Source organism: Oxyura jamaicensis, chromosome 2 (assembly GCF_011077185.1).
Source record: "Oxyura jamaicensis isolate SHBP4307 breed ruddy duck chromosome 2, BPBGC_Ojam_1.0, whole genome shotgun sequence".
Taxonomy (NCBI): domain Eukaryota; kingdom Metazoa; phylum Chordata; class Aves; order Anseriformes; family Anatidae; genus Oxyura; species Oxyura jamaicensis.
The window spans coordinates 86,438,695-86,461,542 of NC_048894.1; the positions used below are offsets into that span (position 1 = coordinate 86,438,695).

Here is a 22,848-nt window from a genome sequence, read left to right on the forward strand (position 1 = left end):
CTCTCCTGAAGACATCTACATTGGGTGTAGGTGTCAAGGTTTTGCCAGACACAGCTGGTTCCAGTCATCTTCACAATGAACCCACCACGGGACACAGCTGAGCACATTAGCCATGTGTATGGGGTCTCTGGGGAAATGCATTTAAGATAGAGTGAGGAGAATGTCAGACAGAGAGAGGGAGGAGGGAACCAAAAGGATGAGAAACAACAGAGTGAAAACAATGCTCAGAGGAGGAGTTGCTCTGTGGTGTAGATATCTCCACTGCAGCCCATGGAACGCTCATACTGGAGCAGATAGATATTCCTGAAGAACCTGTGCCCCATGGAGCCCACAGCAGTGCAGAGGGAAAACATAAGCAGGAAGGAGCTGCAGAGAGGAACTGCTCTGTACTGACCACAATGCCCCATCTCCCATACACTGCCTGGGGAGAAGAGGGTGCGAGTGAAGCTGAGTCTGGGACAGCAGGGAAGAAACCTGTCATTACGATACTTATCTTTGTTTTTCACTATCCACATCTATTTTAATTGTCAATAAATTAAATTACTTTTCTCCAGTGGAGTCAGTTGTGCTCACGACAATAAGTAATTGTCGTAAGTCGTGAGAATTGTCGTGGTAAGTAATCTCCCTGTCTGTATCTCAGCACAAATCTCTCTCATCCTGTTTTCGCCCTGCCCCATTAAGGTAGGGGACTGAGCAAGCAGTGTGGTGGATGTCTGGCTGCTAGGCAAGGCAATGTGCCAGAACAGCTCTTCAGATAAGAAAACTACTCACAGGCCTTCTTCTAAAGCCAAACCAAACCTCAGCTTTCATCTTTATTTCAAAGGAATGTGTGCTAATGAGTTTGAAGACAACTTTAAGCATTGTTTGTAGATCTACAGTTCTCAGCACCCTGAGTCTTAGTAAATACAATTGTTCACAAAGACCAATTCCCTGTTGCCACCAAAATTATCATTTTAATAGGAAGAGCTTTTTCTGCTTGCTTGTTCAATGTTTTTCTGTTTGTTTGTTTTTTTCTCCAATGGCATTTTGATTTGGAGTAGTAATTTCTATCAGAAAAACAGATATTGCCTTATTTCAATAGGACTTACTGATGGTCTTAGAGGCCAGTCAGTTTTTCATCCGCTTGCCATTAGCAAACGATGATCATTGCTGCTTCATCAGCTTTTCACCTACCTGTGTTGGCACAGTTTTCTGCAAATGAAAATTCATCTAGGGATTTCAAAATGCTCTGAGACAATTTAGGTAACTCAAATACAAGATGCACTGAGAAAATGAAAGGAGTGTGAATGGCCTTGATTATTAATAAGAGTTCACCTTTCCAGGACTGAAATTATTTACCTTTATTTAAGAGAAACTAAGAGATTGTACACCAAATGTTACTGAACCACAAAACTAGAGGAGAGTCTTGCATTTCTAAGTTCAGCCAGCCAAAAAGAATAAATAATGAAGTACATAGGTTTCTGCATACACTAAACAGATCCATTAAAGTGGATTTATCTGCACCATTTCCCTTAAATTACAATCATGCCTTACTTCTGAGCAATTTTCTATATTTTGTGAAATTATGTTACTGGCAACCTAATCTCACATTTTTGGGTTATGAAATATATATTGGGCTAATATCAGGAGTCCTGCTGACTTGAGGCCTGCAGCAAAGCCTGAATAGTGCGAGATGGCTGAAAAGATGCTGAAGAGATGGCTGAAGATATTAGCTGCATCATTACCAAAACAACAACAAAAAGAATAAAATTTACCTAATGTTTCCTTTTTCTGCAAGTTTTCTAACACCAAAGCATATTCATGTAGTTCGAGAGTACAAAGTAATGAATAATGCAAGAAGCCGGAGGACGAATGCTCCTATCTGGAGCTACGGTTCTACCTTTTGTCTCCTTCACAAATTCCATTTTGCAGAAAATAAATGCAGCAGCATTTCTCTCCCCCTCCTTGTTATCTTCGGAGGCACTTTATCGTCATGTGCGGTCTCACTGGTCCTTTCAGTAGAGTCCCGTTTCCATAAAAAATACAAATATTAAGATAAATGCATGAAATACATGCTCACAGAGCACACCAGATTAATTCCCTGCATAAATATGGCAATTATTTAAACACACATAGTTTTATTACCCTGTAGTTTTACTGAAAAATTAAAAATCTCTGGGGTTTTCATTCATTTGTCTGAGAAAAGACTAAGAACATGTTTTCATCAGGATTTAAGATCTTTGGAGAGAGCAGAAACATTACCTAATGTATGTCTATAGCTCTCTGATGCTGAAGTTGTAGGAGCTGAGTCTCCTTTGAAAACTCCATCCAACACCACTGACACAGATTCAGCCATAACATCTTTACCCTGCTGGCACAAAAGCTGATCAGTTTGGACCATGACACATTTATTCTTATAAAATAACCTAATCATTCTATTTCCACTATTTCAAAAGTTAAGGTAAATAACCTTACAAAAAACAATATAACCTTACAAAAAACATACCTGAATTTTAAAGTCTCTGCAAAACAATCTCTAATACAGATCATACCTCTAAGGATACAAATTAGGAGAATGGGCTTTTTGTGTTCAAATCAGGATGACTCTAAGAAATGCTAAAACTCCCAAATTATCCGAAAGTCCAGGTTCACTATAGTCTCACAGCCTATTTTTAAATGGCTTTAAAATAACATTAGCTAAACAGCATCTATAGTTTACGCAATTTCAGAAAAACTTAAGTAAGACTAGCTTTCAAGCTCTCCACATTCCCTAACAGAAGTGCTTCAGAGGAACTGGAGACAAAGTCTGGACTCCAGTGCAGCCAGCCCTGCCAGGCTGCCAGAAGCATTCCAGTGAGAGCTTGTGGTTTATTTACGTTCGGAGGTGGCTCTGTCCAGCCAGCGGGTAAGGATGGGTTATATGAACAAGGCAGCGGGGCGTTTCCTTAAACCCTTAGGTAAGACCACAGAGCAGAACCTACTTAGGAATTTTACCATTGCTGTGGGGTAGAGGAACCCGGGTGATTCTGGGACACAGGATTTCTCCTCCTCAGACAACAACCAGATCAGGCACCCTCTCAGACCAAGGCCTCCCCCACCTTAGTTCAGTGGATGCAGCTGCTGCTGGTTTTGTTTGCAGGTCCAGCTGAAGCTCAGTGAAGCTGAGCCCCTAACACTGGTTACAGGCACACACACCAACATCAACACCAAGCAAGCAGTGCCTTTAGCAGCACCTAGGCACACAGTGAATGCAGTTGTGTATGCACAGCACCCAGACAGCCCCATCTCGTCCCTCGCCTCCAGACAGACAGGACTGAGGCTCGCAGCACGGCCAGGCCCCTCACACTCTTTCACTGCACTGCCACATCCACGGGACCTCCAAACACTGCCAGGGCTGTGAGTTCATCTCACAGACACACCAAAACCTGCGCCCTTCTCCCTGCAGCTGGGCCAAGCCCTGGCTCCCTCCAGCTGGTGGTGTCCTCCCACCTGCCTGCTGGTCCAGCCTCACGTTTATTAGTGAATTCTGCATGCACACAGGCATCCCTATGGCACCTGGTTCCCGGATACAACAGCACGCTCACAGCTGGCCCTCCCTCAGATCCCACAGCCCCAGTGACCCACAGCCTCTCCTCTAGCTGCAGGCACTGAGACCTCCTGCTAACACACACACAGAACAGAAAACAAGGTCAAACAGAAAACAAGGTCAAACAGAAAACAATTAGAAAGAGGATTTAATAAAAAACAGAGATTAGACTGCAGTGATGTGTGCAGGGCTGTCAGACAAGAACACCATTTACCGGACATCCCTTTTTCACACCCTCAGGAGGATCCTCCTGCGAAGCTCGTCCCCCAGGAGAGCCCCAGTGCTCCCTTCAACTATACGGAAAGATTGCCCATTTCCCCCTTGAACATCAGTGAAATTCATCCACCCTTCACAGCAGCCATCTTTAATTCCCTCAGTTTCTCCATCTTTCCAGTTAGCTAAACCTCAGGCCAGCACCTAGATGCTTGGCTGTGTAACTTTAGAAGATTTATTACAGAGACAGATAGAAAGTGCAGTGCAGACACACTGAATTGTCACGGTGTTACCACCTGACAGTGCTAAAGCACTGCAAGGCAGTCGCAATGCAGTTATCTACCGCAGCCGAAGGTCTGGTTCCAGGTTTCGTACAGCTCTAGATCCTTCGAGGACACGCTGGGCCGCACGGTCCTGAAGGCGTTCTCAAAGTCAACGAAGGCAATGGGCCGCACTTGGTCCGGCAGGATGGTCGCGATATCCATGGACTGCAGGCTGCGGATAGGGCCCAGAGAAGCTTCCCGACAGAGCTGTGTCATGTCTGCCCCCGAAAACCCATGTGATTTCTGAACGATAAGCTCAATCTCCTCCTCACTAAGGCAGCTGTGCTCCTTTGACATGAGGCGAGTCACAATCTGCTTCCTTGCTGAGGCTTCCGGAAGAGGAATGTACAGTCTCTTTACCAGTCTCCTTCGGGCAGCTTCATCAATTTCTTGGGGTCGATTCGTTGCTCCAACTACCAGGATACGATCTTCAGAGGAGGTTGTTGCTCCATCTAACTGGACCAGAAATTCGGTTTTTATTCTTCTCGATGACTCGTGCTCCCCATCCCCGCGCTGAGACAACAGAGAATCAATTTCATCGATGAAAATCACCGCCGGCTGCTGACATCGTGCCACAGCAAACAGCGCGCGGACCATCTTTTCCCCTTCACCCACCCACTTGGAAGTCAGAGAAGAGGCACTGATGCTAAAAAACGTAGCTCCAGACTGGCACGCAATGCACTTGCCTATGAGCGTCTTCCCAGTCCCGGGGGGGCCAAAGAGGAGAATTCCTTTAGGAGGACCACGTAACCCCGTGAAGATGTCTGGCCGCAGCATCGGCCACACTACTATTTCTTTTATTGTAGCCTTAGCAAACTCGACTCCAGCAATGTCATCCCAGTTGACGGGGGGCCCGTGGTCCATGATCTCGTGCATTATGAGCTCCACCATTTTTGGTTCGATATTCTTCAGGCGCTCATCTACAGGAAGTGATGGATCTGTTGGCCCTCGTGCGTGAGCTTTACATTGTACTCCTCCGTTTTCACTCCCATCTTGTTTTGGGACTGGAGGAACAAACTTGCCAAATGGACCTCGAGACCTACCAGCACCCAGCGATTTTTTTATGCTTCCATATGACGAGGCTGGTGTACGCTGGTGGAGGCTCTGAGGTTTCTTTTGCTGATCCACCCACAGCTGCTCTTTTGCTGTTCTAAAACCAGGAGCAGCGCTCTCCTCGTTTCCGTTCCTATTCCCTGAAAAACTACTGGCTTCTGTACTAACGGCAGGCTGGCACGGAGAAAGGCTAGAAGCTGCAGCGCTGCCTTTATCAGCCAAACCATAAAACGCTTTTCTTTTCCCAGACCACGCATGTACAGCAGACTGACTGGAAAGAGACAAATTCTGCCCATCACGACAGCCACCTGATGTTTTCAGAGAACTGCTGCTCGTCATTTCTGTATTTCCAAACAGTGGAGTTGCCTGAAAACCTGTATGAACCTGTTCCTTTAGGGACGCAGAAGCGGCAGGAGGTATATCCAAAGTTTTGGTCACAGGAGGCAGACTGCTTTGAAGAGACTTTGAAGACGAGGGATGCTCAAGGAGATCCGGGCCCCGACTCGCACATTTTGATGAGCCAGCACAGCGTTCACTCTCGGCAGCACTGCTGAAGACACCGAGTCTAGGAAGACCCGGAGTGGCAGAGGCACTGACACCCTTACCGGATGGTACAAAGGCATCTGTCGGTGCCATCTGAGAGCTTCGGAAATTTTTGCCAGCCTGCATCCTCTCCTGCACACACTTTAATTCAAATACGTTATCTGTTGTCAAGGCAGATTGCCACTTGTCACTGTCATTTTGCTGACACTTTGCCAAAGTCAAAATGTTTTCAGCGTAGTTATTCAAGCCAGTCTCTATGTTGTCAGAGTCAATAATTGCAGAGTATTTCTCTGCGTACTTTTTAAAGAGGTTGGCAGCACAGACCTGAGAGATCTCGGAGTTTGCCCATGCATACTGAATATGCAGAATTTTGGCACGGTATTCATCAGCCTTCTGTGCAGGCGTGCAGGTGCCAGAGGTAAGAGCGAAGTAACTTTTCTGCCAGTCGCTCAGGTGCACGGTGCTATGAGTGGGTGCTTCCATCGCTGACACTGAAACACACACACAATAGCTGTTGGTACAAAATGCATCTCGCAACTACTTACAGTCTGCTTCTCTCTTCTCTAATGACACATAAATGAAAACATACGTTACTTTAATCAAGGGAAATAGTACAGTACAACTTGTAAGTCACTTATTCTGGACACTTTGGCACGTTCAAAAGGCAACCAGCTTTGTGGCAAAAAGCCACTAGGACTGAGACTGACATACTCTTTTTGAGGTACTTTTTTTTTGAGGTATTTTTCTTTTTCCTCCAAGGAAATGAAAGAAGAAGGGACACGAGAGAGAGAGAGAGAAAGGGAGAGTGCTTCTACTCAGAGGTCTCCTGGGGAGGTAAGTAGACTGCAAAGGAAGGTAACAGATGGCCAAACAAAAATTGGCCTTGTTAAATGAAATCAGCAATGCTTTCACTCCTGTTTGACGGAATACGGCACAGTGCAGAGGAGGTCAGGTTATAGGTAATTGTCAAAAAGATGAAATTTATTACAGTGATGCTAATAAAAAATGAAACAATGAAGTTATTAAATAAAACTATATGCAAACTGTGAGGGGAGGTAAGAACGGAATGAATAGGCTTGGATTTAGTACACTTTCAAATTAAATAGATACTGACAGATTCATTACACATGTTCAAAACTACTTATTCCATTTAGAACGTACTAAAACCTCCCCTTATTTTCGAGAAACTAAGGCCTTGTGTGTTTATAGTGATGACTGTTTTTCAGTTTTAGAAAGCAGAATTTAAATTCCTTCAGCTAGGTTTTCGTTTAAGAAACACGAAAGATGACCTTTGCTTAGGAAGGAGCATTTTGCTAGCTCTGAGAGGATATGCTCATGTTTTTGACACATTTTCAAAACCGTCTCTGCGGTCATGTGCAGAAGTATTTCTGGTAATGTCAGGAATTAACAATTTCAGAAGAGACACAGGCACAAGCAAAATTAGTGACATCTACTACTGCCACAGGAGGCCTTACAGAAAGTGCCTAACACACAGTAATTCCGATCTTCTGATCTGTCCATAAGGGACTCGCTCAGTATATGACATGACTGAAATACATCAAATACTAATTTCTACTTTTTAACCTCAGTAGGTACTGGGATTTCCCAGCCAGAAAAAAAAAATATATATATATAAAAAAAATAAACACTTAAAAACTATTGAAGTGGAGGTCCACGTCTTCTGCACACATCCCAGAAAGACAGAGTATGAGTCAATTTGCAATCTTCCCTTGAATCAGCGGCAGAGTGCATCTGAATGCAGAGTCATGTAAGAGCGCGCACAGTGCAAGACTGTGGAGACACCTTAAGTAACGTGGGGACAGGGGCCGGCCTCTTTTTTTACTTTCAGAAAGTCTTTGCCCAGTGATTGCGTGACTGTAGCACACCAGAGAGCGTGACCTGGTTATGGCAGGAGGGGTTACACACATAATACAAGGAGATAAATTATTTTGTGTTGGGTTTCGTCTCAAGTGCAGGAAAGCCAACACACCGTTTACCTGCAAATTCAGTGCCTTTACATGGGAATCCAACTTTTAAAATTACCGTCAGCTCCTGTGCACTGGAAAGTCTATCTTGCAGCTACTTGTGGGGTGCGACTTCCTACCAGAGCCCACCTGCAACAGGTGAGCTGGTGCCGGAGAGCTGCAGCCCCTCATCACCCTTGTCTAAGACTACTGAGCAAGATGCCAAGCTCTCACTGTGCACATGGCTTTTCCATGGTGACTTAAAAGCATATTATGAAATACGTAAGTCCTTATTTGCTCATGTGAAGTACCCCCATCATTTACATAATTCAGAATATAAACATATAACCCCCCCGCACCCCCCTCCCCACCCCATCATCATCCATCTCACACGGACGTCATCATTTCCACAGCTCTGGCAGGCCGCGCTTTGAACTAGTAAGCGCACAGAAAGGGAGCTATCTCGAAATGTTATTTTTTTTTCTCCTGCACACGAGATTTTCCGCCTCCTTTATCTTCTGCCCGCAGCCCGGGAGGCAGAGGGACGCAGGGAACCGCGGGCTCCCGAGCAGGTCCCCTACACCTCCGGAGCCGGGGACTTTGCTCCAGCACCGACCCCACCGAGCCCCCGCCCTGCCTGGCCCGCGGGGCCCCTCACGGCTGAGGGGGCGCAACGGCCACCAACGGCCACCAACGGCCCCCAACGGCCCCCACGCGCGCGCCACAGGGGATTGGGGGGGAGGGGCTCGCGCCGCGCGCCACGCACCCACCGGCCGCCGCCAGCCGCCCCGTGCGCAGCCCGCTCGCGCTCCGCCCCGCCCCCCGCTCTCCTGCAGCCCGCCAATCGGATAGCGCGACGCCGGTGACGCAGCCGGTCGTCAGGGGTTCCCGGGCGGGAGGGGGAAGGCTCCGAAGAAAGGGCGGGCTGGGGAGGGCAGCGCGGCTGAGGGGAGGGAGCCCGGCGGGGGGGGTGCTCCGCTGGGTGTCTCCGGCAGCTTGCGGTCCAATTAGCGCACCGGTACAGGCGTAATTAGCAGCCCGTGCTGCAGCCGCACCTCCGAGAGGAGCGTGCGCCCTTTTGGGGGGGGGTTGCACGTTTAAATTCCTGTGAGGAAGACGTCGTGCGGTTACTGTCAGGCTGTTGTTGTGCACCGAGTCCGTTAACGCCGTTAGCGCGGGCAGCACGGCGAACTGCCTGTGCCGCTGTGCGAGGCGTGGTGTTGGACCGACCTGTGCCAAAACCTGGGGTTTGTAACAAACACGGCCTCCCCAGGCTGTGCTCGGCTGATTTCCCTGGGGTTGCACGGGGGCAGACGTGCGTGTCAGCAGGGAGTGAAGAAGCCTGCAGGCAGGCAGTGCTAACAAAATGAATCACTGAATCACCAAGGTGGGAGAAGACCTCCAAGATCACCTGGCCCAACCATCCCCCCACCACCAGTGTCACCCACTAACCATGTCCCCAAGCACCACGTCCAACCTTTCCTTGAGCACCCCCAGGGACGGTGATGCTACCACCGCCCTGGGCAACCCATCCCAATGCCTGACTGCTCTTTCTGAGAAGAAATGTCTCATTTCCAACCTGAACCTCCCCTGGCACGTTGACCCCATCTTTCTTCGATCGGATGTGCCCAAGCCACCAGCCATAGCTGACACTGGATGCCATGAACGACCCAGCCATGAGGATCATTATGGAAGGCCCAGCACGGCCCCTGGCTGAGGCCACAGATTGTTCCGAAACGCGTAACTAAAGAGGAAAGGTCCCGTTTGCAAAGCAATGCGTTCAAAGAGCAAGCAAAAGTCATTGATAGTGAAAGTCGATACGCTGAAGTGATCTGAGAGGGGCTGGACCCTTTACAGCATATCTGGCATGAATAAAATGCGAGAGGTTTGGTTAACAGCAAAGACAGACACCAGTCTTGATTTTCTTTTCATTTATTAATGCCATTAATAAAATCTACGTGTCAGTTTAATATGCTTTGGATAGAGATTTTAAAGGAACTGCACAGCTCACAAATTGTAATAAACATTAGATTATTTTTCCAGTTAGGTCATATGGACTCTACATATGCTACTTAGATATTATCCATTAATAATTACTTAAGCTGCCTGCCTTTCCACCATGGTCTTCAAGTTTCTCCAGTTTCATTTCTCATTTGCTCCACTCTCCGAGCAGTTCAAGTGTACATCTACCCTGAGGTTCAGACTACCGCTGTAAGACATCACAGCAGGAGTCCTCCTCAGCTAATACAGTGTCCTTACAGGTGACAGCAGAGACGAAGAACCGTGAACAGAATATGACATGTAAAGCTGAGAGGAAACTAGGAAGTGCAGAACTACAATGCAGTCCAGAGTATAACATATTAGCAATACCTTTCATAAATACATCTTTTTGGTATTTCACCATCAGTAATAAAATATAATCTGTCGTTATTACGAGAGTAAGCATTGTACGAGTGTTCCACTCGTTAAAAAAAAATATATGATGTTTTTCCCTCATCTAGTAGCTGCACTGTGTTCTTTGAGATGTGGACATTCTACTAAAGTGCATTTCTGAGATTTTGTAATTATATTTAACAGCAAACAGTATTAATCGGCACAGGCTCTATAAGCTTTTGAACACAAGGCACAATAAATCCAGGCTCACACATTAACTATTCATACAGTGTTTGCCACCAAAAGTCATTTCACTTACAAATATATTTCAAAGCTACAGAACAGAAATAGCAGCAAGGTCCTCCTTTCAGAAATACTCCTTTTAACAGTTTTGTTCTTGAGTTGATTACATAGCCCAGATTTTTTTTTTCAGATGATTTAACACTAGTACTCTGCAAAGGAATCATCACATGGGGAAAAGAGGGTATGAGAGACTGAATGCTAACAAGGCCTTCATTGATTACACATTCAAATCATCCCCAGATTTCAGATAAAAATAGATCTATGAAATTCAGATTTCTGTATTGTGCCGGCCATGAGGAAATGTCATTCCATGGGTCTTAGAATTGGAATGGTTGGTTCAGTTGGAAGGGACCTACAAAGATCAAGTCCAAGTGCCTGGGCACTTCAGGGCTAACCAAAAGTTAAATCATCTTACCGAGGTCATTGTCCAAATGTCTCTTGAATGATGACGGGCACGGGGCGTCAACCACCTCGCTAGGAAGCCTGGTCCAGTGTTTGACCACCCTCACGATAAAGACATTTTTCCTCATGCCCAGTCTGACCCTGGCGCAACTTTGTGCTGTCCCTGCTCATCCTTGCAGGATGAAAACACAGAGAAAAAATGTGGCTAGGAGCAGACTGCATCCTGATTAGCTGTTCCCAGCTGCTTCTTGGTCTACATGCAACTTCCCAAATGCGGGAATTGCATTTGCAAGGGATGGAGAAAAAAAACTCAGTAAGTTTTCAAGTTTCTCAAGATACTTTAGGAGTTAGCATGACAAGTTAAAGGGAAAGATTAAAATAAATTCAAATGTAGAAATGAATCCTACCGATTTTTCTTGGAGTAGTCATTTATTTTGTTCTTATTTACATAAAAGTAACTGTCTGGAATATACGTCTTCAAAATTTTAAAGTCAGATGTTGTTTCTGACCTTTATTTTCCCTCTTCACTGTACCTACCTGCAACTGACTGGAGGATATATCAATGATGTTTGTTCAGTACACATTATTTGGTTTTGTCTAATGGTTAATTATTTTTTATTCATACTTAACTGTTAGTGGAAAAAAAACACTGATGGGGGAACCACAGCATCTTTGGGGGGTTAGTTCTTATAATTTGTATTTTTATTGTATTTTTATCTTGTTTTTTAACTAATTTAAGTAACTTTTTTTCAATCACTTTTCTCAGCATATTTTGTCAAATAATTTTTTGTTGCTTATTTCATTATTACACAATGAAGTAAGCAGAGTGGTAGGCATAAAAAGAAATCACCATTCCATTTCACACAACATACCTTACAGATTATTTATTTTACATAGTTACTGCTTATAATAACTTGGTTAAAAATACAGAACATCAGGTAGCACATGGATTTTGGCAAAACTCTGAAGAAGGAGCTTCTAAGAGGCCTCATTCTGAATGATTTAAGTGAAAACCAATAAACAGCATGAAATACTTGCTGAGATATGACAAAATCACTGTTTTAAAAGCAAACCTTTAAGGAGAGAGCGGGGAACCTGCCATAAGGGCAGTCAATGTAATGCACAACTCCCCCTAATTTGGCTATGTAATGAAAGAAGTCTTGAAGTCCCAACTTGAGTTATAAAAAGATTGAATACCAAAAATACCGAATTATAACCTTTGCACTTGCCTGTTTAGATAGAATGTGAACAGTGTATAACCAGGTTACTGAGTTTCTCACAACTTGGATTTTTTTTTCAGAAGTCATAAAAACGTTAAATTATTTGGTTATAACACCTCACCGTTTCATCTACAGAGAATGGAGTGGGTGTGCTAGGGGCTTATTGACGATGACAGAGGGAGTAATAACACTTCCCATTGAGTTGCCTGGTTCAATAAACTCTCTGGATAACGGACAGATAAGAAATGGTAAGAAATGACAGCTTGAGCCCCCACGGCCACATCCAGCCTGGAAAGAGGCAGGGCGAGAATGCAGTGCGTAGGAATACAGTGTAGAGAACGAATCACCAAGGTTACAACACAACGTGCTGGCAAGGGTTTTGCTCCTGCAGCTGGGCTACGAAACAACAGGTTTTGTATTTTTTTCCCTCGTAATTCAACTTTCCCACCTGCCCCTAAAATAAAGCTTGGCAACACAGAGAAAGCCAGCTAATTACCTCCTCCCCACTGCTCCTTCACCACCGTTACTGCTGGTGGTTGTCATGCTCCCATGTTTGCAGGAGGTCAGTCGCCAGCCGTGAGATGTGCTGCCAGGCAAACTTGACGTGGGTGGATTCCACCGTGCGGGAACAAATAGCAAAGCGTAGCACAAACTTCTCTCGCAGGTAGCACGGGACCAGGTGAATCTTCTTGGCCTCGTTTATGCTTTTGAGAAGCGCCTTATTTAGTTCGTTTGAGCCCTGAAATCATCATAATTCGATAGATACAGCAATGAGTTTCAAAAACAAGTCTGGAATATGTAAGTCCCACCAAGCAGCCAAGCCAAGGTGTCACCAGTAACATGTAGCCGCTTTCTCATCTCTCAGTGCTTTGCCATCAAAGGATTATAAAAAAGATCATGGCTCAAGAGATCGTTTTTCAGCCACAAAATGATTTATGGATTAACTGTGGCTTAGAAGCAGTGTTCACACTGGGGCATTTGTGATAGCTGACTGCTTTTGCATGACCTAAGGTCATGAGCTATGTAGCTTCACATAAAAACATTCATTACTGCAACCGTTTCATTACACTTTTCTTAGATCTAATCAAACAGACGTGGGAGGCAGTTTTGCAACGAACTGTACTAACATTGGTAAAACAAATCTTCCAGTCTTCACTTAGGCATGGCTGCTGGTAGAGAGGCTTTGGAATACGAAGATGGAAATCTTACCCTCAGTGAAGTAATAGTTAAGGTAATGTATCAATGGCATAAATAAAACCAAGGAACCAAAATCTGGTTCATACTATTAGTGAAACCCTAAAAAAGCATTTGCTCTAAGTTCTAGAGGAACTGTCCTCCACAGAATCCTACAGAGTGTTTTTCAGGAGGATTTTAGAAATGTGGCAAATTGGAAGTAACCATTCTTCTGAGTAAGTCATAAATGCTAAATAACCTGCAAGAAGTCAGAGGGACTCCATATGCTTGCAGTACTGAATTTTATCTCCTTCTAGTGTACTTAGTCCTCCTTGTACTCAAATACTGAACATATTTCCTTTAGAGCAACTGCATGCTTACAATATCACATTCTAAAAGAAACAGGACTGCACAGAAGAGTACTGGTTCTTTTACAGGTTCAGCTAACGTTGCATTAATGGTTTTCCTAGTTCACCTCCATCAGCATTTAAGAATAAAACTAAAGATGTCGTCAGATTTTCAAAAACACCAGTAAATTGCTTTAAATGAAAACGACAGCAGAGTCTTGGGATTTTTGTCAGATTTAGCAATGCAGGATGAAGTGCTAACAGCATCTCTTTGGCAGTCTTCGTTACCCAAGTTAAAGGAACCCCTATGTCTAAGTTTTTATATCAGCAGCCTGATAGATGGCTTCAGATTTGCTGGCCTGCTTGCCATAGCAATGTAAGATAACACCACGTTGATCCTGAGTGCTATGATCTTACTCCTTGGGGAAGGATCTTAGCTACTGTACAGCCTTTACTCTTTCCATTTACACTGCCGGTGACACAGCATTGCAAGAGATGCTGGGACTTGTGGTGTTCCCTGACTGACCACTGCAGCACCAGAGCCACAAGTGGACAAATCCACCTGTAACATGCTCAGCAGTGGGCTTGGTACAGTAGCGGCCATAGGTCTTCTTGAAAATATCTTTATTAGAAGTCAGGTTATCTCAAATCTACACAGTCATGGCGTGCCTTCTTAGCCTTCTAAAGGGAACAAAGCACAAGGGAGACACGGTTTCCCACTGGAGCTAAGGACAAAATGATTTCTTCCCATGCTTTTGGATCCCATTACAGGTAGAGATGAACCCAAGTCAGCATCACTGCTGAGAATGATGTACTGCTGCCTTACTGAAGGTAATCTATCAGTGAAAGGTTGATCCTCACCATTAATATGAAATGCACAGCACCAACTTTAAGGCAGCACAAGCAGTTATAATATGCTAATGCCCTTGTTAGGAGTAGGGGGAGGAAGGAGAAAGGTTTGTGTGCCTTTCTTCTACTCTCTCAGCTGCACCTAGGGGCTCCTCTGACACTCAGGTGTCACATCAAATGGAAGTTAGCAGTGACAAGTCCTCTCCCAGAGCTTTGAGAAGCCAGCAGCCAGCTCTGATTGAGTCTGTCAGTTTTAATAAGCCAGTCTTCTCACACCCCTTGGAGAAATGACTAGCTTGACTTGTATTCATCTGCAGACGTGGCAGGGAGGCCAAAAATTAACCCTTTGGTGTGATACTTGGATTCCTTCTCTGATATTTGATGAAATAGTTGTAATATGAAAGTCATAGACTATTAGTCCATCTGCTCAACAGCATGAACGGCAAAACATTAAAAGTTACGGCTAAAAAATAAAAAGAAGATTTCTCAAAAACAACGGAAGGAAAAATATTGCTATTTTTACAGCTCAAAGTATTATAAGGTCAAGTCCCCTGTCCTTCAGTCCTACTGTAACATGGGGTTGTTCCAGTAAGTTACATAAAAGTCACAAGTATCCTCTTCCAGGGTGCATTTTAAAATCAAGTACAGAAACCACCATGAGATTCTGAAGAATTATTTTAATAGGAAATAAAGTTGCAAAAATAACTGGAAAAAACTCTTCATTTAAAAGCTTGTTAGCTTGGGGTGTGTTTTTTTGTTGTTGTTGTTTGATTGTTTGTTTTTTGGTGTTTTTTTGGACAGGGAAGGCAAGTGATGAAAACACTGCTGCTTCAAGATGGTTTTCAGAAGAATAATGTCTTTATTCTACAACTTGCCCAAAGTTTATGAGCTAGATATCCAGTATTTATCTCCTCTTGTGTAAATGTCTTTCCCTGTGAATCTGATTTCTTTCTCTGGAGCATCAGGGACAGGAGACCAGATGTGGGTGAACCACTGGTCTGATCAAAAGTGACAATTCTGTGTTGCTAAGCTCTGCTTCTTTAAACTAAATGTAGAGCACTGAGTAACAGCTGTCTCTGGATCTGCAAAACCGGTGTTTGCTTGTCCAAGTCAGAGAGCAGACTACAACCAGCATCTTGTTATTGAGAACAGAACCTATTCCTCAAAATCTTCTAAAAGTTCTCATTAGGAAAGAAAACATATTCACATTTCCCCTTATTGGAACAACCCCCCGTTACATAATCTGTCTGATCCCCTAGCAGCAGATCATTTTTTTTCTTTTATTTTAAACACCACAAACTCAAACTTCCCTATTTCAGATTAATTTACCATTACGGTATTGCTAAAGATTCATTAGATCCTTCAAACAGTTGCATCAAACTCAAGTAAATGGTGCGACTGAATGACTGAGAGAAGAATTTGTGAAACACAGCAATACCATGCTACTCAGAAGGAGCCAAGATGTTCTTCTGAGCCTTCAGAAAAGCCAAAAGCTCAGTGAGGTATCATGTGGGCTAGAAAACACCCGTGCAGTTTTCATTATTGCTTGGCGTTCAGATTGTGGGTCACAATGCAGCCTTTTACAGAGGCGTTAGCTGCAAGCTCCTTTACTTTGAACAAGCTTCTTACCTAAAACAAGCCATTGATCTCCTTCGAATGTCTGATTAAACAAGGCAACCTTCCCACCCACTGCCGCTCTTATAGTCTGAGAGCAGAGGCAGTTTTCTAGTTTCTGTCGGGCAAGGTTGACATCAATGAACTTGGCACATACAGAGATTTGGGGTAATGAAAGGCAAAGAGGATCAAGAGTCACGTCCAGGAAAAAAAAAAAAAAAAAAGAAAAAGAAAAAGAAAAAAAAATGGAGATCAGTACCAAGGGCATTTTGGAAGCTGGCCTCCCATGCATGCCACCTTTTCCTTCTCATATCTTGCTCCAATTTGCCCAGTCTAACTGTGGGATTCTATAAGTGAAAATGTTTTCTTTCAAGAACAAAAAAATCCATTAGTATTCAAATCTTCATCCATGATAGATATTGTATATATATATAAAGTTATGTATTAAATATATACACGTATAAAATTAACGTGACAAGGAACATCTCTTATGCATACATGCAGCTTGAATAGATGTCTGGAGAAATATATTTAAACAACCATCTTAATCAAAGACCATTAAGCATAGAATGTAACAGCCATTTTGAATTTCTGGGTAGACTAAGACCATTTGTTTGCCTATATTCTTGACTATATTCTTCCATACCCTAATATGGGTGAATTTCTCATAAGGACTTGATTTAGTTCTAAAAAAAAAGTGTCTTAAGTGTCTTTTTTTAATCCACTTTGAATTCCCCTTACTCTCCTTAAAAATAATTAAGAATATTAACTACCAAGACTATATTCTACTGCAAGTTACTGTGTTGCTATAAAACATGACAGAAGAGTAGAAAGCCTTAGCTGCCTTACCTTCAGCCGAAAACAGACTAGTCCCAAGACAACCTCAGCACAGATCTCAAATCTTTCATCCTGAAGGACTAGATGTTCAAACTGATGTGACAGCCTGACGTGCTGCGAAGAGAAAGAGCATCTATATTGTATAAATTTGGTTTATTAAAAGAAAAGATTTGCTCCTTAATCTCCTTTCTCAGTTCCCTCCTCTGATACGTGGTAATACTCACGTGTTGCCATCTGTTTCTGTTAACTTACAGCCCATTTATGACTTTCAGAGACCATGCTGACCAGTTACCATATGGGCTGCTCAGTTTATCTCAGGCAGCACCAGTCTGTTTCTTAGTGAAACCTTTTGGCCCAGTTTTGTAACTTTCATGATACCATATTAACAGCAAATAATTGTAACAATCTTCTTTAGGTTTTCTACCATTCTCAGTTTTGGTTGAGACTGGATGAAGGGAGACAGAGGGGAAGAGGGGAGATGCACAGACTCGTATAGAGAAGATGATCGTAAGTCCAGTTGAAAATCAGATGGGCAGAGACACTGCTTGGAATAGTTCACGTAACATGAGAGTACTGTGAGGTACTTGCTCACTCTTCTGGCCTGGGCACTCAGGACCAGTTGAAAAGAAAAGTGATGGCAGTAAAATCAAGAAAATGGACAGCATACCTCAGCCAGCCTGTTTAAAAGTTACCGGGGGAAAAAAAATATTGGACATCAAGCCAGAACAGTTATATCAAGGCATAGGAAACCAATACTCTTCCAAAATGAAATAGGAACAATACCAACAGGCATACTAACAACCAGCAAAGAAGTCTTAATATCAGTCGGTGGTTTCTATACATAAACCATATTTTGCTTTCTTCCAGACAGAAAATAAATACAAAAGCATGAGGAAAAAAAAGAACTGATGTCCGCATCAGTTACACAGCCCCCCTTTACTGGTTATCACCAATTTAGTGCTCGCTACCCTAAAGAAAAAGACAACTGGGTATTAAAATTACAGTTTGTGCAGCAGCCAGTCTACGTCAAAAATTATCAGCACTTTTATGCATTTATGATTGCAAACAAGTTTACTAAAATGAACAGACCCCATGTCTGTTCCTTCTGTTCTACTTTGCTTTCTTGCAAGTTCAAGGAAAGATACCAACAAATATAAAACACTTTGGGTCAAGGTTAGATGTGAAATATTTAATCTCACAGCAACTTTTTCCAAAGGCAAGAAAAAAGGAGAACAAAAATTACAGTGAAAAAAAAAAAAGGAAAGAAAAAAAGAAAAAAAGAAAACCAACACATTTTGCAATCTTAATCATAGCTTTCTGATGTTTATTTCCTAAAATAGGAAAACATTGTTTATATGGAACTGAACATTGATTCAAGACATTCCTACCGGGCATACTCTTTGTAACCAGCCAATCTTCCTCTCGTTACCACTTCCTCTCTGCTGTTTGTGACATTCATTTATCACCTCCCTCTAAAATTAGACTGAAAGCTCTTTGAGTCAGGAATAAGAACAATAAAATGCCCAATTCTTTCCAAAGCATTTGGATATTCTGCTACTATAAATAGCATGGGCTTACAACTATGACCAGAAGTATGTGTATGTACACACTGTGTATATTTGTATGCATAAGTGCATGGGAAACTTATGTGAAATATACATGCAGGCTGTAAAAGTCTTCTACCGTCTCCTCCAGCCCTCCATTCCATAGCACCAAACAAGTTATGTCTTTTACACAGCTCAGCAAAATTTCACAATGCACACACCAGGTCTTGGAAGTCAAGGCCATAAAAAAAAATCCCGTTCGATCAGACGAATGACTTTCAGTGAGATGTTCAATGACAAGAGATTTTCACAACTGCTCAACCAAATGTAATCTCCAACAGAACTTAATCAAAATTTACCTTTTTGATTTACCGATTTGAGATTTGGCTTACTGCGAGTAGTTTGTACAAGAAAACTACAGGCACTTGCTGTACACTTTCTAGCAAGTATTTCCAGATTTTGCACTAAAGGATTTTTCAGGAATTTGAAAGAAATAAAAGCAAGAGAAAATATAGCTTATTTAGTAAAACACGGATGAAAATGCTGGAAGCATTCTGTAGGGATGGAAGTCATTTTTTCGTAGCAAGCCTTATCAGGTAGCAATAATTTGCAAAGCCACTGGGGGGCACCAAGTGTTTTAGATTTTTACAAGCAGGACTGAGACGGAGAGAAAGTAGGAACTAACAAGTTTCACTTGCTTTGCTTTCCCCAGCTTTGCTTAGCACAGTGACCCAAGGCCCTGCAGCTTTGAACCATAAGGTAATATCCTGAATCGCTTTTACAAAGATTGTTGCAACCAAACATAAATAAATCCAATAAAGTTAAATGTTATTAAGCCTGGAAGTTCAAACTCTGTGAAGTCAAAGGGCTTTTAGATATCACACCTGCCTCTCTCGACTCAAAGAGCTGTACCCCTTCTCTGGGCACGGGTACGGCAAGGGATTTTTGTGTCCCTCTGTCTCAGGTAAATAACCATCGGCCTTTTGCAGTGAGAAGGCAAAAAAGAAGGGGATCTAAGTAATGTGATTAGTCAGGATTAAGGGAAATGTCTTACTCATGGGAGCAGTGAACACAATTGTGAGGCGTTCAGATGTGGGGAGTTTCTCAGAAGCATCAAAGTGCAATAATGTGTGTATGCAAGTACATACACTTGCATTGCCTTGATCACTTCATACTTTTCTTCCTACAGATTTCACCTCTCTGCCTGCTTACGCTCACATCTCACTAGAATGAATGAAGATGCACCAAAAAGTGTCCTCTAACTAGCCACTTGGACAATGCCACTGCCCAGCTGCAGTGCCATCTCTGGGACTGCTGTTCTGTACGGTTCCAGTTTCTTGATCTCAGCTGTTAATTGTTAATTGAATTCATTTTTGTCAGTGAGAAAGGGAGAATGTGGTACACTGATTTCTTCTGGACCTCCACAGGATTTAACTGACTCAGAATGTTTTTGGGGATTACCTACAGAAGCATTAACCTCTAAATTTCTCAGATGACTTCTGAGCTTTTTGAGATGACTTAAAAAGGACAAAGGAGTATTACATGGCCAAGCAGTTTACAGATGTGCCATTTACAAATGGGCTTTGGGGGTTTTCACATTCACATCACTGACTGTTTGGAATCAGTCCAGAGGACTGTTGTTGCTTTTGCCCTCTTTGTACATCTCCTCCACAGCTTTGAGACTTACCTCCAAAATTTGTATTTTTCTCTCCCCACATCCTTCTGAGATGACCGCCCTCCCCTTTACCACTGCTTTAAAACCTATACTTTGCAATAGGTTAATATTACATGTGTGGGAAGAAAGTGCATAACTGGAAGGTCTGGAAAACAAAAAAGTTACTATATCTAAATCAAAGTCACTCATTCTCATCTCCTAGGAATATTTTGGTTCCTAAATGCCTGTCTCGGTACAAGCAAATACCAAGCTGCGGTGGTTATCCGGTCATTTTGATGCAGACCTTAAAGGTTGCAACATAATAAACAGCCTTATTTCTAAACGTTACTACTAAAAGAAAAACAAAACAAAACAAAAAAATTGAACTCAGAGAGATAGAAATGTTTGTTTGTTTTGAAACTGGTTTGAAGCCCACTGAATTTAATCAGTACTTATCTGTGGGGGTGGTGAGGAGGAACTAACTTAATGGTTCCAGTTTGATGGATCGGTCAGGCATTGGAACAGATTGCCCTGGGAGGTGGTGGAGTCACTGTCCCAGGGGGTGTTCAAGGAAAGGTTGGATGTGGTGCTTAGGGACATGGATTAGTGGGTGATGGTGGTGGTAGGGGGATGGTTTGACCACATGATCTTGAAGGTCTTTTCCAACCTTTATGATTCAGTGATTCTGTGATTATACAGTGACTCAAATTCTGCACTTAATTACCCTTAATATTTTTCCAAAGGTGCAAACATAAGGTCATAACTTTTTTTCCTCTGTGCACTGGGGAACACTTTAGTCTTTAATGAACTATTAAACACACACACAATGCAAGGATGCCTTTGAAATCTAGTTTTCCAAATTATCTTTGCAAATACGGGAATATAGGAGGGCTCCAGCTTTAGAGTCAGTATCTTTAGGAAAGGATGGATTTGCTTTGCCTTACCAAACGGTGTTGTCATAGAAAAATACAAAACCAGCTATGACAATGGGAAGACAAGCAGTTTTTGTCTGGGCAGCCAGGGAAATGTCTGGGAGACAGGGAATGAGAGAACTGCAAAGCATCTTGTTGAATGTGAATACTGAATTGTGGAAACCTGCCTGAGAAAGGCCATGTCATCAACACGGGGCTTCTAATATTCTGTTTTCCCAGTGAGAGATTTAGCCCTACTTAAAACCTTGGCATGACACTGAAATAACTTGTATCCAAAAATCTAACCTGAGAGAGCAAAGCACAAGAAACTGTAATGGCAGTCTAGTAAAGCAGTAACCAGCCATGCATCAGCTTCATTGGAAGGGCACGTATCAAATTGTCATAAGGATAAGAAAACATTAGGATTGCCACAGTTCTCACAATTTGCTTCTGAGAGCCTTACTAAAACTAAAAATATAATTTAAATCCCTGTAGAGTCAGTCAAAAAATATTGTGATAAAAATGAGAAGCAAAAAGGGTACCTCCTCCATCCCAGAACCTTTCCAAACTGGAAGAGATTTATTCATGCAGCTGTTTTACAGTGGCAGAAGAAGCCCTTCTCATCTGTTTAGTACCACAACAGAAAGGAATGCATGCCTGCAGAGGGTTTGGTATACTAGACCAGAGTCTAAGCTAATGGATATTTTTGTAAATATTTAGAGCGAAGTCATGGAGCTCCCCTCATTATAAGTTTCCCTAAACTTCATAAAAAGGAAAGGCATGCTTGAATTTGATTTTACTGCTACAGAGGAAGTATATATATATATATCATGTAGACTGCTGCCAGGTGTGTTTTTTAGTGATTAAATAACCCATCTTTTTTACATTAAGAATAAACTTAGTGCTTACTCACAGCAATGTTAACAAACTGTAAATTGTACACATCGTTTTTAAAAAAATGTGTATTTTAAACAGGAAACAGAGAAACAGCAGAAATTATCGCTTCAAGGATAGGTGGACAATAAGGTACTGTACCATAAATGTAGCCCAACAACATTAATCATAATATAAACATGCTATCGATGCATGTGCATTAGGGAAATAAAGAGATAAGGAATGATTCATGTTTTTTCTCCCAGAAATAATAATAATAATAATGTGCTCTGGCTTAATTTGAGAGGGGCCTACAGTCCTGCATTGTATGAATTCCAAATTCCTACGCTTGTCTTCTCTAAAGATTATTACAAAATGGATGACAGCTTAGATCCTGCCATGATATGAAACTGTGACACGGCATGGGGCAGAAAGCAGTACTCCTATCGACACGAACTTTCTGAAAGCTGTCATCTCTGCGTTCTGATGTATGCAGAAGCTGTGGGAAGTGGATGGGGGGAAATACAGCTCATTTTCCCTTACCATCCCACTGCAGACTACCCAAGAAAGCAAACCCGCGTTACCTTGCGGATGTGCTCCTGCAGTCCCGTGACCCCGTACATCCTCAGCACGAACCAGAGCTTCAGGGAGCGGAACCTCCTCCCCAGGGGGATCTGCCAGTGCTGCAAGCCAGAGACAAGGCAGGGCACCCACGTTAGAAGTCAGCTTTGCAGAGATACTGCAGAAATTGTACAAGCTGCAGAGACTCTTAAGCATAACACATTTCCAGACCCTAGAGGCCATAGCTAGAGGTGGGCCAAATAATAACAAAAATGGCTATTTTGGCCTAATGTTCTGACACAACTCTTCATACTCAAATTTTTCAAACGAAGTGAAGGTTGGTGTCAGAATGGAAGGGTCACAAAGCAAATTGTCTTTTTGCATCCCAATTTCTCCTCAAAGGTTTTGGAAAAATGAGTATCGTACATTGGCTTGCTTACAGTTGTGGGACCAGCACCTATTCTGATGGGCCCATTTTCCATTTCAAAACAAAAATGTTTATCTTATCAAAGTTAAAACATGCATT

The 22,848-nt window shown here is 42.8% G+C and overlaps 2 protein-coding genes across 5 annotated transcripts in view; both read right to left on the minus strand.

Annotated features, from left to right (window-relative positions):
• Positions 1–3,685: 3,685 nt before the first annotated feature.
• On the minus strand, positions 3,686–8,529 carry FIGNL1 (fidgetin like 1). Of its 3 annotated transcripts, none has more exons than XM_035316455.1 (3): positions 7,876–7,965; positions 7,812–7,829; positions 3,686–6,188 (listed from the first exon to the last, which is right to left on the minus strand). In XM_035316455.1, the coding sequence occupies exon 3, from the start codon at positions 6,178–6,180 to the stop codon at positions 4,114–4,116; it is 2,067 nt and encodes a 688-aa protein (XP_035172346.1). In that variant the 5' UTR covers positions 6,181–6,188; positions 7,812–7,829; positions 7,876–7,965; the 3' UTR covers positions 3,686–4,113. The 3 variants fall into 3 exon arrangements, with proteins under 3 accessions (XP_035172346.1, XP_035172344.1, XP_035172345.1); XM_035316453.1 differs by having other exon boundaries at positions 7,741–7,829; positions 7,876–7,950; XM_035316454.1 differs by lacking the exons at positions 7,812–7,829; positions 7,876–7,965 and adding an exon at positions 8,432–8,529.
• A 3,082-nt stretch (positions 8,530–11,611) lies between these two features.
• Positions 11,612–22,848, minus strand: part of DDC (dopa decarboxylase) — a 70,696-nt gene continuing 59,459 nt past the window's right edge. For both annotated transcript variants that reach the window (XM_035316463.1, XM_035316464.1), the window contains exons 12-14: positions 22,346–22,444; positions 16,792–16,893; positions 11,612–12,698 (exon numbers count right to left, since the gene is read on the minus strand). In XM_035316463.1, coding sequence (XP_035172354.1) covers positions 12,483–12,698; positions 16,792–16,893; positions 22,346–22,444 — 417 coding nt within the window. In that variant the 3' untranslated portion in view covers positions 11,612–12,482. The remainder of the gene's footprint in view (positions 12,699–16,791; positions 16,894–22,345; positions 22,445–22,848) is intronic.

Coding starts and splice junctions, on each gene's coding strand:
- FIGNL1 (XM_035316454.1), bottom strand. CDS start 6,180: ATGGAAGCACCCACTCATAGCACCGTGCACCTGAGCGACTGGCAGAAA.